General features: G+C 51.1%; 1 protein-coding gene across 6 annotated transcripts in view; it reads left to right on the plus strand.

Moving 5' to 3' along the window:
* POC1A (POC1 centriolar protein A) overlaps positions 1–12,090 on the plus strand; it is a 99,849-nt gene that overhangs the window by 52,439 nt on the left and 35,320 nt on the right. For 4 of the 6 annotated variants that reach the window (XM_053219285.1, XM_053219287.1, XM_053219284.1 and 1 more), the window contains 2 exons: positions 1,548–1,646; positions 11,635–11,724. In XM_053219285.1, the coding sequence (XP_053075260.1) occupies positions 1,548–1,646; positions 11,635–11,724 (189 nt within the window). The remainder of the gene's footprint in view (positions 1–1,547; positions 1,647–11,634; positions 11,725–12,090) is intronic. The other 2 variants (XM_027038875.2, XM_027038872.2) reach the window with 1 other exon arrangement.

A 12,090-nucleotide genomic window follows, 5' to 3' on the forward strand; every position in this document is an offset into this window, starting at 1 on the left:
CTTACAGCTCTGCTCAGCCAGAAAAGTCCCATTGGCCTTCCAATGAGCCCCAACCCCATTCCCGTGGACCGATCCGGGTCGAGTTTCTGCCAAGATAGCAGAGGGTTGTTGGAAGCTCTTTCAGCATGGCTTGGATAAGAGGCAGTGTGTGTCTCCCCCCACCAGCACTGGTTTCTGTGCTAACCAGACAAGGGAGGAGGAAGACCAAGGGGACCCCTGAGCTGTCCCTGGGTGTGGAGGCCTGGCTCATTGCTTAAGCAAGAGAAAATAGTGCAGTAGAGTCATACTAGAAATAGTCATGGTAAAAGAAAGTCACATAGTACGAGAGGCAGCCTGGTAGAAAGTAGGGCTTCCGCCCACTCTGGGCCCTCCTCAGGCAGCCACTCCTATCAGCTCCCTGGCTGCTTTATTAAAGTCTGCTCTGAGAGCCTTTTTGGAGAGACATTTGAATCTTCACATTCGTAATGCTGTTCTATTCCCGGGAATTTTTCAAGACTAGCACAGTTACAAATGGCCCTGTGAACAAGGGGGTGTGTGCTAATTCTGTTTGTAGGCAGGAGGAATGAGAGACCTTAATGGCCATGATTCAGGGAGCGGTAAACGGTAGGCTTCTCTAGGAGTGGCAAACAGCCTCAGGAAAGTGTCCTGCTTATGCTGAGTTTTCGTCTTACCTGGACACAGGGCTTTTCTGTGGTCTCACTTGAGCACTGGCCACGCTCCACAATTCCTGCTGTACTGGAAGTGACCCTGGCAGAGGGCAGCCACATGGGGCTGATTCTCTCCAATAGGAACGTTCTTGCTCCCCAGCAGGGCTGTTTGCCAAGCTTTTGTTGGAGGAGCCTTAGGATGTGAAAATCCTTCAAGTGGACTGTGGAATAAGGGGTGTGTTGCCCATGGCTCCCTGGGTACCAGTGTCTGTGCCAACCTGTCTCTGTGAGGTCAGAAGATCATCCCCTTTTCACAAATGGGAAACTGAGTCACAGAGAGGTTGAATCCGTTGCCTAGAGCCACACAGTAAGGGACGGAGCCGGGAATTTGACCGCAGTGGTCTGGTGTAACAGGCCAGGCCACAACCCTCGGGAGCTTCTATTTTAGTGGGGAGACAGATGATAAATGAGGAAGAGGGACAAAGAAATTAAATAACTACGAAGTTTGATGCTATGGAGGAAATAAGTAGAGAGCTATGATAAAAGTTAGTAGGAGGCCAGGGAAGCGCTCTCTGAGAAGATGCTGTGGAAGAGGACACTCTAGCTTGAGGAGACAGCTATACTTGGGCTGGGACACGGCAGGGAGGGACCAGCAAGTACAAAGGCCTCGTGGCAGCATGCAGTGAGTCCATCCTGATGGCACACCCAGGTCTTCTCGAGGCCTGTCCGGAAAGCCTGGGAGGTGGGGCAGGTCCCAGAGTTGAGCTGGGGTGTCTGGTGGGGACTATCCTGCCACTGGCCTAGAACTTTCGAGGTGGCCTCTGGGCTCACATTTTCCATGAAGTAGGACTGGCAAGGGTTTTTCTCCTCCTGATTCTCTGTGCTTGTGGGTCTTGGCAGGTGATGGTTTGGAAGAGTAACTTTGATGTTGTCGATTATGGAGAAGTCACAAAAGTGCACAGGCCCCCAGCCACCCTGGCCACCTCCTCCAGGAATCTGGTAAGTGGCTCAGCGGGTATGTCCTGAGCCCTGAAACTCTGGTGGTCATGGCAAACGGTGAATAATACTTCGTCGCTTGTACTTTGTTTCAAATCTAGAATTAACAAGCAAGACGTGAGGACTGCAGGTGCCGAGGCCCCCTGCCATTTGGTCAGGGGGTGTTTCCATGGCATATGATACTGATGGTTGAGGAAAGGAAGGACCTGTCCCCTGCTGAGGCTTGGGCCACAGGACCCTGCGGGAGGTTCCTAGAGGGCGTGGGGCCTGGGCCACAGCTGGGACGGATGGGAAAGGCCCAGCCCTGTTGCTCTCACTTCCCTTTTTTTTTTTAAACCATGGAAAGGAAGTTCCTCAGCCACAAGCCATTTTTAGTACCTTTGTCGGTAAAAGGCCATTTGGTGTTCCCGAATTAAGATAGTTAATGGTATTTTTTGACAAATATTTTGGGGGAAAAAATGTTTGAGAACTGATATGATCTCATTGAATAAAGTTGCATTCAGCTTTGGCTGAAATAAGCTTTAAAAGCTAAGGATGTGGAGCCCTGAAGGTTTTAAGTGCCAGTGGCCATAAGCTGTTTGAATCTCTCCCTCCTGGACCCTAGAGGCAGTGTAGCCTCTCCCACCCACGGAAACTGGCCTGAACAACAGGAAGCAGCTTGCCCAAGGCCCCCAGCAACTCAAGGCTGGCCCAGAATAGAACCAGGAAGTCTCTGAGTCCATCCTGAGCTTTCTTTGGCTCCAGCAGAGGGATCCCCCACCCCAGCGAGATACCCACACACACCCACACCCCCCTAAACATACCCATCCTGTGTGTTGGGGCTCCCTCTAGGAATAGGCCAGCTTGAGATTTAAAGTTTTCTTCCAAGGGTTGCCTTAGCTGGGAGGTTATGTTCTCCTCCACGTTTGCTAATGAATAGCTGATTGTTAGCTTTGGGGTTTGTTGGGGTATGACTGGGTTGCATGGTGGTCTTTTTGCTGCTGTTTGGTCTACCTAGAAAGGCATCTATCTTCTTTCCTTTCCTTTCCTTTCCTTTCCTTTCCTTTCCTTTCCTTTCCTTTCCTTTCCTTTCCTTTCCTTTCCTTCCTTTCCTTCCTTTCCTTCCTTTCCTTCCTTCCTTTCCTTCCTTCCCTCCTTTCCTTCCTTCCTTCCTTCCTTCCTTCCTTCCCTTCCCTTCCCTTCCCTTCCCTTCCCTTCCCTTCCCTTCCCTTCCCTTTCCTTTCCTTCATTTCCTTCCCTCCTTTCCTCCCTTCCTTTCCTTCCTTTCTTTCCTTCCTTTCCTTTCCTTCCTTCTTTCCTCTCCTTTTCTTCTTTCTTTCTTTCTTTCTTTCTCGAAATGTTTCTTTTTTTTTTTTAATTTTTTTTTTAATGATTATTTATTCTTGAGACAGTGGGAGACAGAACATGAATTGGGGAGGGGCATAGAGAGAAGGAGACACAGAATCTGAAACAGGCTTCAGGCTCTGAGCTGTCAGCACAGAGCCCGATTCAGGGCTCAAACCCACGAACCGTGAGATCATGACCCGAGCCGAAGTCGGACGCTTAACCGACTGAGCCACCCAGGTGCCCCTGAAATGTTTCTTTTTTTAGAGAGAGTGCAAGGCAGGGTGGGACAGAGAGAGAGAGAGGACAGGATCCGAAGCAGGTTCTGTGCTGACAGCAGTGAGCCTGATGCAGGGCTCAAGCTCACAAACCACAAGATTGTGACCTGAGCTTAAGTCGGCGAAGTCTGATGCTCAACCAACTGAGCCACCCAGACACCCCTAGAAGGCATTTTTCAAACTGCAGGACTGGGATCCTATGGAGTCTGTAGCATCTGTTCCCTATCTGTTGGGCATTCGCAATGAATGAGGTCCAGCCAAGGCCTTTATGTGTGCTGCCCTGTTTATCCCCTACCTTGGCCGGCTGGGTGGGCAAAGTTACTACTCTTACTCACAGATGAGACATCTGGGGCTTAGTCACTTGCCCCAGATGCCTGGACCTACAGACTCACCACGCTGGCCCCTCTGAGCGAGGCTGACTGAGCTGGAAGCTGCAGGTGGCAGAGGGCTGCCTGTCAGCTTTTCCCCATCCCAGGAAAGGGCACTGCCACCTGTCTCTTGGGAATGGTCAGTAACCATCAGCAAGGGGAGAATCCTGTGCTCCTTTTCTTGTGGCTATTAGGGAAGTAGCTCAGGCAAGCCACCTCTTGTCCCTTCAGTCCTGCTCAGATACGGGGTGTGGAGCACCCTTGCATCCCAGAGCTGTGGGGCCTGATCATCTAGCATGAAGGTATTCGGGGTGGGGAAGCCAGCAGGACAGGGCAGAGTTTGGCATGGATGGGATGGGTCAGAGAACTGGGTCTGAACCCTAGCTGTCTGGTCCTAGACAAAGCACCTGCTCTTCCCAAACCTCTGTTTTCCACGATGGGACCTGTGTACCCCTTTGGCGGGCTCTGAGGACCCCATGTATGACAGAGCTGAACTCTGCTGACCCACACCGTGACTTGACTTATTAGTCCTGAAATTGTTCTTTGTTTATGGCTCTACCCTTATTTGTCACAAGCCCCTTTGGGACACTGAAGAGATGTATGGGCCCTCATCCAGACACACACCCATGCCAAAGCTTGCACACCATGTGGAGTACACTTGTAGGAGTGTGTCTGATCTCAGGACTCCAAGGCCAAGAGGAGAGCTAAGGGATTTTTTGTTTGTTTTGTTGCATTTTATATACATGACATAAAATTTCTCCTGTTAGCCATTTTTAAGCGTACAGTTGAGTGGCATTAAGTACATTCATGTTGTTGCACAGCCATCACTGCCGCCATCCATAGAGTTATTTTGGTCTTCCCAAGCCTGGGAGAGCCAGCACCGCCTGGTGGTTAGGTTTGCCCCCATGGTGGGTAGGGAAGCTGACGAGTATAGTCTCAGCTTTCCTGCCCAAAGGCTTCTGTGGCACTGAGATGTGGTGACCGATCCCATGGCTGGCCAGGGCATCTCAGCTCCTCTGGGGGCCCAGGTGCTCTGCAGCCACGTGCCAGGAGCCGGTGTATCCAATGAGCCCCTGCCCCTCCGGCTATCCATATACTGTCCCTCCAGTAACCCAGTGGTTCTCAGCCTCGACACTGCTCATCCGTTGGGACAGATAAATCTTTGTTGTGGGGGCTGTCCTGTGCATTGTAGGGTGTTTAGCAATATCCCTGGCGTCTACCCACTAGCTGCCAATAGCATCTCCCCACCCCCCTACTTGTGACAACCAAAAATGTCTTCAGGCATTGCTAAATGTCTCCTGGGGGGGCAGAATGGCCCCCAGTCAAGAATCACTGCACTAACTCCTACCTCAGGAGTGAGCCCATAAGGGAGGCTGCTGCAGAAGCGGGAGGAGTGTGGGAATGAGCCTGGGGGTAGGGATGTCCTTGTGGCAGAAGGCATGGAGACGGCACAGAGGGTGGGCCATGCCGAGCCTGCTCGATTGGGCCAGATTTGGGCTTATCCCCGCAGCTGTGGCTCAGGTCTCTAGCCTATTTCTAGCAGAAGTCTATTTTATAAAAATGTCATTTGGCCTGTCACACTTTGGAATCTTCCAGAGGTGATGGTAAACAACAAAAAAAAGACCTTTAGCAACCTGATATTCTTCACTTACAATTGGAGTGTTCTTGTCCTTCCTGCCTGCTGGCTTCCCTGGCTCCAAGATAGTAACCAGTGAGTGGTTTGGTGGCTGGCCAGGGTGGCTTGGCTTGGCCTGTGCCCCAGGAGCTCTTGGATCTTATAACCCCTCCCTCTCTAGCTCCTTTTGTCCCCTGGCCCTTGGACCCTAAAGCTGCATGAGACACACCTGGGCATTTGGGGCGTCTTAGGAAGCCACCAGGCCAGGTACCTTGTGTCTGGTAGAGTATGGCAATCTAAAGCCAGAGACAGGCCCGCCAACAGAGCATGGCAAGGGCAGCCCTACGAGCATGTGATGGCCCCTCTGCCCTGGAAAGCCCCCTGTCCAGGACCCTTGCTCGGGCCGCAGCATTCAGCTCTCACTCTTGGAATGAAGGCCATCCTTGAGCTCACTCTGAACAGAGCTCTGTTCACTGCCAGAGCTATTTTCAACCTCTGGTTGAAATTCACAGCTTATTTTTAGGCACATTTCATGTTGAAAAGCACAAGCCATTTCCCAGCCCTCCAGAATGAGAATAAAGGGTTCCGTTTTCTCTCTGTTCTTGGCTGAGTTGTGGAGGAGAGGGTTTAGGGCTGTGGCTGGGGGGCTTTCTCTGCTTGGAAGGCTGTAGAGGAAGGACTCCAGCCTAATAGCTGGGCCGAGGTGGGCAGGAAGCTCCATGCTCTTCCCCATGACATACTGCAAGGCCAGAGGGAGGTTGGGAGGGCTGCTTGTAAGCAGGTGAGTGCCTCCCAGAGGGGCTCATGTCGGGGCAGAGAGTGGGACCCCCACGAGTCATCTGCAGCAGGTGCTTGTGCTGGGGGTTTTAAGGGTCTGGTGCTTAGCTCTGTCCTGTGCTGCAGCCCTGGCCTCTCTGTTTCCTCCCTGTACTCATCTACTCAAGTTCTAGCTCCTTCCTGCCGTTAGTGCTTCGGAGCCATCCCTGAGGTATCAGGGCCACTGTGTCTTGGCTGGCCTTGGATTTGGCCATTGCCTCCCAAGTCCCAGCTACCATAGGACTGGTTTTTACTTCAACCATAGAGGCATTTTTAAACCACTTTTAACAAGGATGCATTTATTCTGATTTACTCTTATTCTTGCCTTTCCTCCAAATACCTGAGAGCCCATTATGCAATTGGGAAGGAAGGTTGTGCTAGGCAGGTGGGAGGGGAAGAATGCAGAATTCTAGGTAACTCAGGAAAACTGAAAAACACTTCCTGAGTTGTCAGGGCTGTCTGCCTTCCAGTTCAGACAGTAACCTTGAGTTCAGGGGCCGAGGGCTTTTCTCCCTCAACCTCAGATGGGGAGGCACCAGGCCCTCCTTCATGAGATTTCACGAGGTGGTACATGCCAGGCAGGCACTTGGAACTGTGCCTGGCACATGGCAAGTGCTCACCAAGCTTTAGCTATTTTTAAAATGTTCCTCTTCCTTCCTCTGTCAGACTGAGGGCTGGATGAGCCCCCTGCCCAGTTGGGGAGATTGTTGGAGTAGGGAGACAACATGCAGGAAAGGAGGCAATTCTGACCTAGATAATTTTCGATGTTGACTCCCTTCTGCAGGTCGTCTTTGTGAGGTCCAGTGAGGGTTTTAGACCCTTGCAGGAATCTGTTGTGCTTCCTGATGAGAGACCCAAGTCCTCTGTGCTCCCCACCCCCATGACTCCTCAAAGTAAAGTGTTTGGGACCCCCAGAGCCTCAGTGCTAGAATTGTCCCCAGGGGGAGGAGGCTGGGTTAGCTAACAGTATCTGAGGTCTCAGCCTTCTCTGAGGATGGCCTGTTTCTTCCTAGTTCTGGTTCTGAGGGTGAAGCCCCCCCCCCACCTCCCGCACCCATGTTTCTGCTCTCACATTTCTGTCTTGGGATGCTACATGGGCTTGACTTAGGGGTTCTTGGGCTCTGATTCCAGTCTTGGCACTGGATCTTGCCCCATGCTGAGGATCTGGGGGTCCTGGGTTATCACCCCAAGCACTTACCTGGAAGAGTCATAGAGTTGAGGCAGGGGATGGGGTCCATTTCCACTTGCCTTATGGATTTCCATCTGTTTGTGAGTGTGGAGGACTGGGGGCTCTTGCTGATAACACACATTTCTGGCTGACATTTGCTTTCAGTAGTAGGGAGAAGTATGGATTCAAGGGGATGCTTGACAGGCAAGGCATTTTGGGTGTTTACAGCAGGGTTGAACCCCAAATTTATGTGTGTTGGAGGGGAGCCTCTCCTTTCTCCCACTGGCCCCCATTCTGGCTCTGAATTTCCCAAGATTGTTGTCTGGCTCTTATCAGCAGGTGAGTCGGAATATGCTCAGATACTTATGTGTCTTAGAAGAGGGTTGGTTTCATGGAAACCAGACTCTAGACAGCCTTTAACAACTTGGTGGGCAGTTTAAGAGCTGTGCCGCCCCTGTGTGCTGGTCCACAGTGAAGCTAGGTCAAATCTCTCCTGTGACCTCAGGCAGTTCATCTTGATTCTCTGTACTCAGATTTCTCCCCACCGGTCCACATTACATCCTTTGGGCATTTTCCATTTTAGGGGCTTACTGTGGAAAAGATCATCCTGCCGGGGTGGGGGTAGGGTGGCCGCAACAGCCATTGCTGACTCTGGGTGGCAGAGGCCCTCAGACAAGATGTCTCACTTCACACTCAAGTTTCATTTTAGTCACCTTTACTTGAGAGGAAGTCATGGAAAGTGCTCTGGGTTTCTTAGTTTCAGTGGGAAGACAGAGACTAAAAATAGATTCAATATTTGTTACCAAGTTACAATTAATTAATTTATTTGTTGTGTGATTGGGAGAGGGGCAGAGAGAGAGAGGGAGAGAAAGAATCCCAAGCAGACTCCTCACTGTCAGTGCAGAGCCTGATGCGGGCCTCAACCTCACACACCATGAGATCATGACCTGAGCTGAAACCAAGAGTCAGACGCTTAACCGACTGAGCCGCCCAGGCGTCCTGTGAGCTACTATTTAAAGGAAGTTCCTGCTTGAATCAGAGCATCCTTGTACAGTGGCCGGGAGTAACGTGGTTGTGTGAAGTCTAGAAGCACCAAAGATTCTGATGCTTCCCACGGAGGGGCTCTTTGGGCCCGGGATCAGTGTGGGGAGCTGGGCTCCTTCCCTCAGGGTCCGACTTGTGTCTGTTACCGGGAAGCAGGCAAGATCTCCTCTCCTTTTCCTTCCAGAGGCTAAAACTGACTTTATTGGGAGGTGGGTCAGGGCTATCCCAGCACATGTTAAATAATTACCGTGTTTACCAGAAGGCAGAAGTTGCCTTTGGCAGTGCAGTGAGGAGACAGGCCCTTTAACATTTGACATAGATTGCAGTAAGCCTCTTGCAATGGTTCTCAAACCTTAATGTGCTTCAGAATCACCCTGAGGCCTTGTTAAACACAGCCTGCCCCATTCCCAGAGCATCTGATTTGGTAAGGAATTTGAAGTTTCTAGGTGATGTTGATGGTCCAAGGACCCACTTTGAAGAGTCACTGGTCTACTGGAAAACAGTCTAGCCAATTGTGACCATGGCATCCTGGGCAGGGACGTAGGGGGAAGAAGAGAGCCTCTGTCCATCTTGGGGAGTTTACATGGCTCATGGGGACTAACTATAGTTTGGGAAAAGCACTTGGGGGATTGGGTCCCTTTCAGCCCAATTTGGAGAATTGTGGTCCACTTCTTTCCAAAAGAGGAAAAGTGGTATTGCGTTGGCTCTAATCTCAGTCTAGCGTTAAATTCCATCACTTCCCTGTGGGCTCTTTAAACCCAGAGGCACCCAGTAGGCCCCGCTTACAGTTGGGCAGGCAGATGTGTGTTTTTTTTAGCAGCCAGGATGCACTAGGAGGGAGGATGGTACCAGGGCAGCCCTCTATGGGCCTCTGCCACCTGTCTTGCTGTCTTGGCTCCTTTTCTGCCCGTCAGTGCTGCTGCACCAGTCCAGTCACCTGCTCCTGAATCCACGTCCTGTGGCTCACCTGCCTCCTGCGTTGTCCTCAGTATCCCTGACTCCTGCCTCTTGCCCTCTAGACAGCGATGCCTATATCAGCTCCCATCCTCCAGAGCCTGAGGAGCCTTTAGGGAAGCTGACAGGTAAGAGTCTCTGGCACCCGAGCTTGAGATGGCCTGGTGCTTATGGCTCAACATCTAAGCCCCCAGGTGAAGGTCTTCTTTGTGGAGCCTTTTGGGGAAGTGCCTCCAGGCAACAAGAGTAGGACCAAGTCCCAAAACAGCAGCAACAGTAGTGGTGGCAAGAGGATGGGGTTGTGGGATGAGACAGAGGCTGCGTCCCCTTCTCTGAGCGGCCCCTTTGAGTTGTAGTTTCCTGCCACTGGAAAATTCTCATCCATTCCACAAACAGGTAGCTCCCTATCCAGAAAAGAGTGGCAGGAAGGCCTATCCAGGAAGGAAAAAAGCCCTATTTAATGACTTAAACCAACAGGAGGCATGGTTTCAGAAATCCTGGGCAAGGCATGGTGAGATACTCACAGTGTCATGAAGATGAAAGAACCTGCCTCTGGAATCCTCACAAGGCCCGGGGACCCTTGCGTCTAGTTCTGCGTGTGTCAGGATACATCGGGAGCATAAACCTGGGCACTCACACATACCTTTGAGAGCTCTGTTATCTCATTCAAGGCTCTCAGAACTATCTGCTTTCCTTTCGCTCTGGCAGCCATAGTGTGGGTTCAGGGTCAGTGGAGATTCCACGTTGCATGTGGGGAAATGAGCCTAAATCATGGGACAGTGTGCAATGGGATCCTGAGACCATGATGCTTTGCTACAAAGCATGCATGACCCAGGGCCACTGCTGTGATGCTGCCATTTTGCTGACAGTGGTAACAAGCGTCTACAACCCTGTCAGGCCACGCTGATAAGTCTCCTTCACGGAAGAGCCAACAGAGGCCATGTGTGGTTATAAAACAGAGAGGGTGGGCAAGAACTGAGACTGTTGGGATGTGAGAGTCTTCTTCAGTTCCATGCTATTTTTTTCAAACCCAGAAACCTAAAAATGGAGGAAATGAGCCACAAGTGGAAATAGACCCAGTTGCTTAAGTCTGACTAAGACTTTGGGCTGCCTTCACCCCCCCCCCACCCCCCACCCCCCGCCGCCCGCCCTCTGTTCTCCAGCAGAACTATACTCAGCCTTTCAGCTTCTTTCCAGATGACATTTCCTCCATGCGGCCTTCCCTGGGAGGCCCGCGGGTTGCGAATTCTTCCCGCCCCACCTACTGGAGCACTCGCTCTGCTTGCTGGAGCAACCCCTCTTTCCTGTAGTCAGTTATTCACTGGTCTGTCTGGTCTCCCCAGAGGGCTGGGGCCTTGGTCTTCTTGTGGTGCCCAGCATGTAGCTGGAACCCAGAATGCTCTGGAAATCAGAGCTCAGTGGACACGTGCCTGCAGTCTGTGGGCAGCATGGGTTGAACCTGTGAGGCAAGAGGCAGGCCCTGGCTGTTTCTTTTGGCATTTTTGATGGTCCCAGGCTAAATGAAGGAAATCACTTTCTGGCCTGGTTTGCCACTTTGGGGGCAGGTGCATGGGGTGGTATGGGCAGTGACTGGGCAGTGGAGCATGGTAGAATCTGCATATCTGGACTAGAAGTTTCAGTACTTCTCATTTTCAATGGAAAAAAGCCCTTTGCAGTTTATATTTTCCAGATTGGATGGCAGCGTTGGCCCATGTGTTGTAAGGGTGTTAGATAGTGCTTGTGTTTATGTTCTCATTGGTTACCATGGAAAAAATCAGAATAGATGGTTTCCATGGAGATTATCTTAAAATTAGTTTCTTTGAAGGTCTGGACATTGCTGCAGGGTTCACAGAATGCTTGTGGTGACATTGGGGGCTTTCTCTGCAGCAATGCCAAAGGCTGGTCTGAACATTCATGGATTGAAACAGATCTACCTCCTGGACTTGAAAGTGCCAGGACACCCGGCTGGGGACCCTCGTCACCTTCTTCCTAGGGTCCCACTTGCCTGGCCACCGCTCATTCCAGTCACCTGGGAACGTTTTCTTTTTTATTAAATGAAACAAAACAAAAAACCTTTGAATTGTGGAAAATTTCAAGCTCACACAAAAGGTAGAGAGACTAGTATAACAGACCCCCATGTACCTTTCATCTAGCTTCAGCATTTTGCCAATCTGTTTTGTTCATCTCCCCCACCCCCATCCCACACACGTTTTGTTTTGGTTTTTTTTAGTGGAGTCGGAGTATTTTTGTTTAATCCCAGATACATTATTTTACCCTAAATAAAGACTTTTCTTCGTTGTATAACTGTAGTGCTCTTTTCACACCCAACAAAATTAATAATTTCTTACTATCATCTGTCTAGTCCATATTCACATTTTTTCACATGTGTCAAGAATATGGCTTTGTGCTTCTTGTTCAAATAAAGATTTGGGAGGCTTTGAGAAAGTCCAATCTCTGCTCCCCACCATGGTTCTGGTGCATGGAGAGATTGAGCAGTCTTGGCCCAGAGGTACAGGTAGGTTGGGGGCAGGAGGAGCTCTGGGATGCCTCTCTCCCACCATCCTTAGGGATATTTGTGTACTGTGAGCTCCAGGAACCCCTTGCTCCAGCCTGGAGATGGATCAGCTGCTGCCAGCTGTCCTGGGGCGGGCATCCGCTGGGGGGCGCTGTCCCTCTTTGCAGCCTGTGGGGGAGGCAGGGAGAGAGGTGATGTAACCTTGGTTCACAACAGCTGTATGCAAGTTAATTTTCCAGGAAGGGGAGGCTGGGAGACCCCACGGGATGCAGCCTCCCTAGACTCCTCCCTGGGGGTGAGCGCTTTGGCCCAGAAGAGTCCCGCCGCCTCTGCAGGGTAGGCAGAGCCAGTCATGGTTATCTGTCC

This window comes from Acinonyx jubatus, chromosome A2 (assembly GCF_027475565.1).
Source record: "Acinonyx jubatus isolate Ajub_Pintada_27869175 chromosome A2, VMU_Ajub_asm_v1.0, whole genome shotgun sequence".
NCBI classification, from domain to species: domain Eukaryota; kingdom Metazoa; phylum Chordata; class Mammalia; order Carnivora; family Felidae; genus Acinonyx; species Acinonyx jubatus.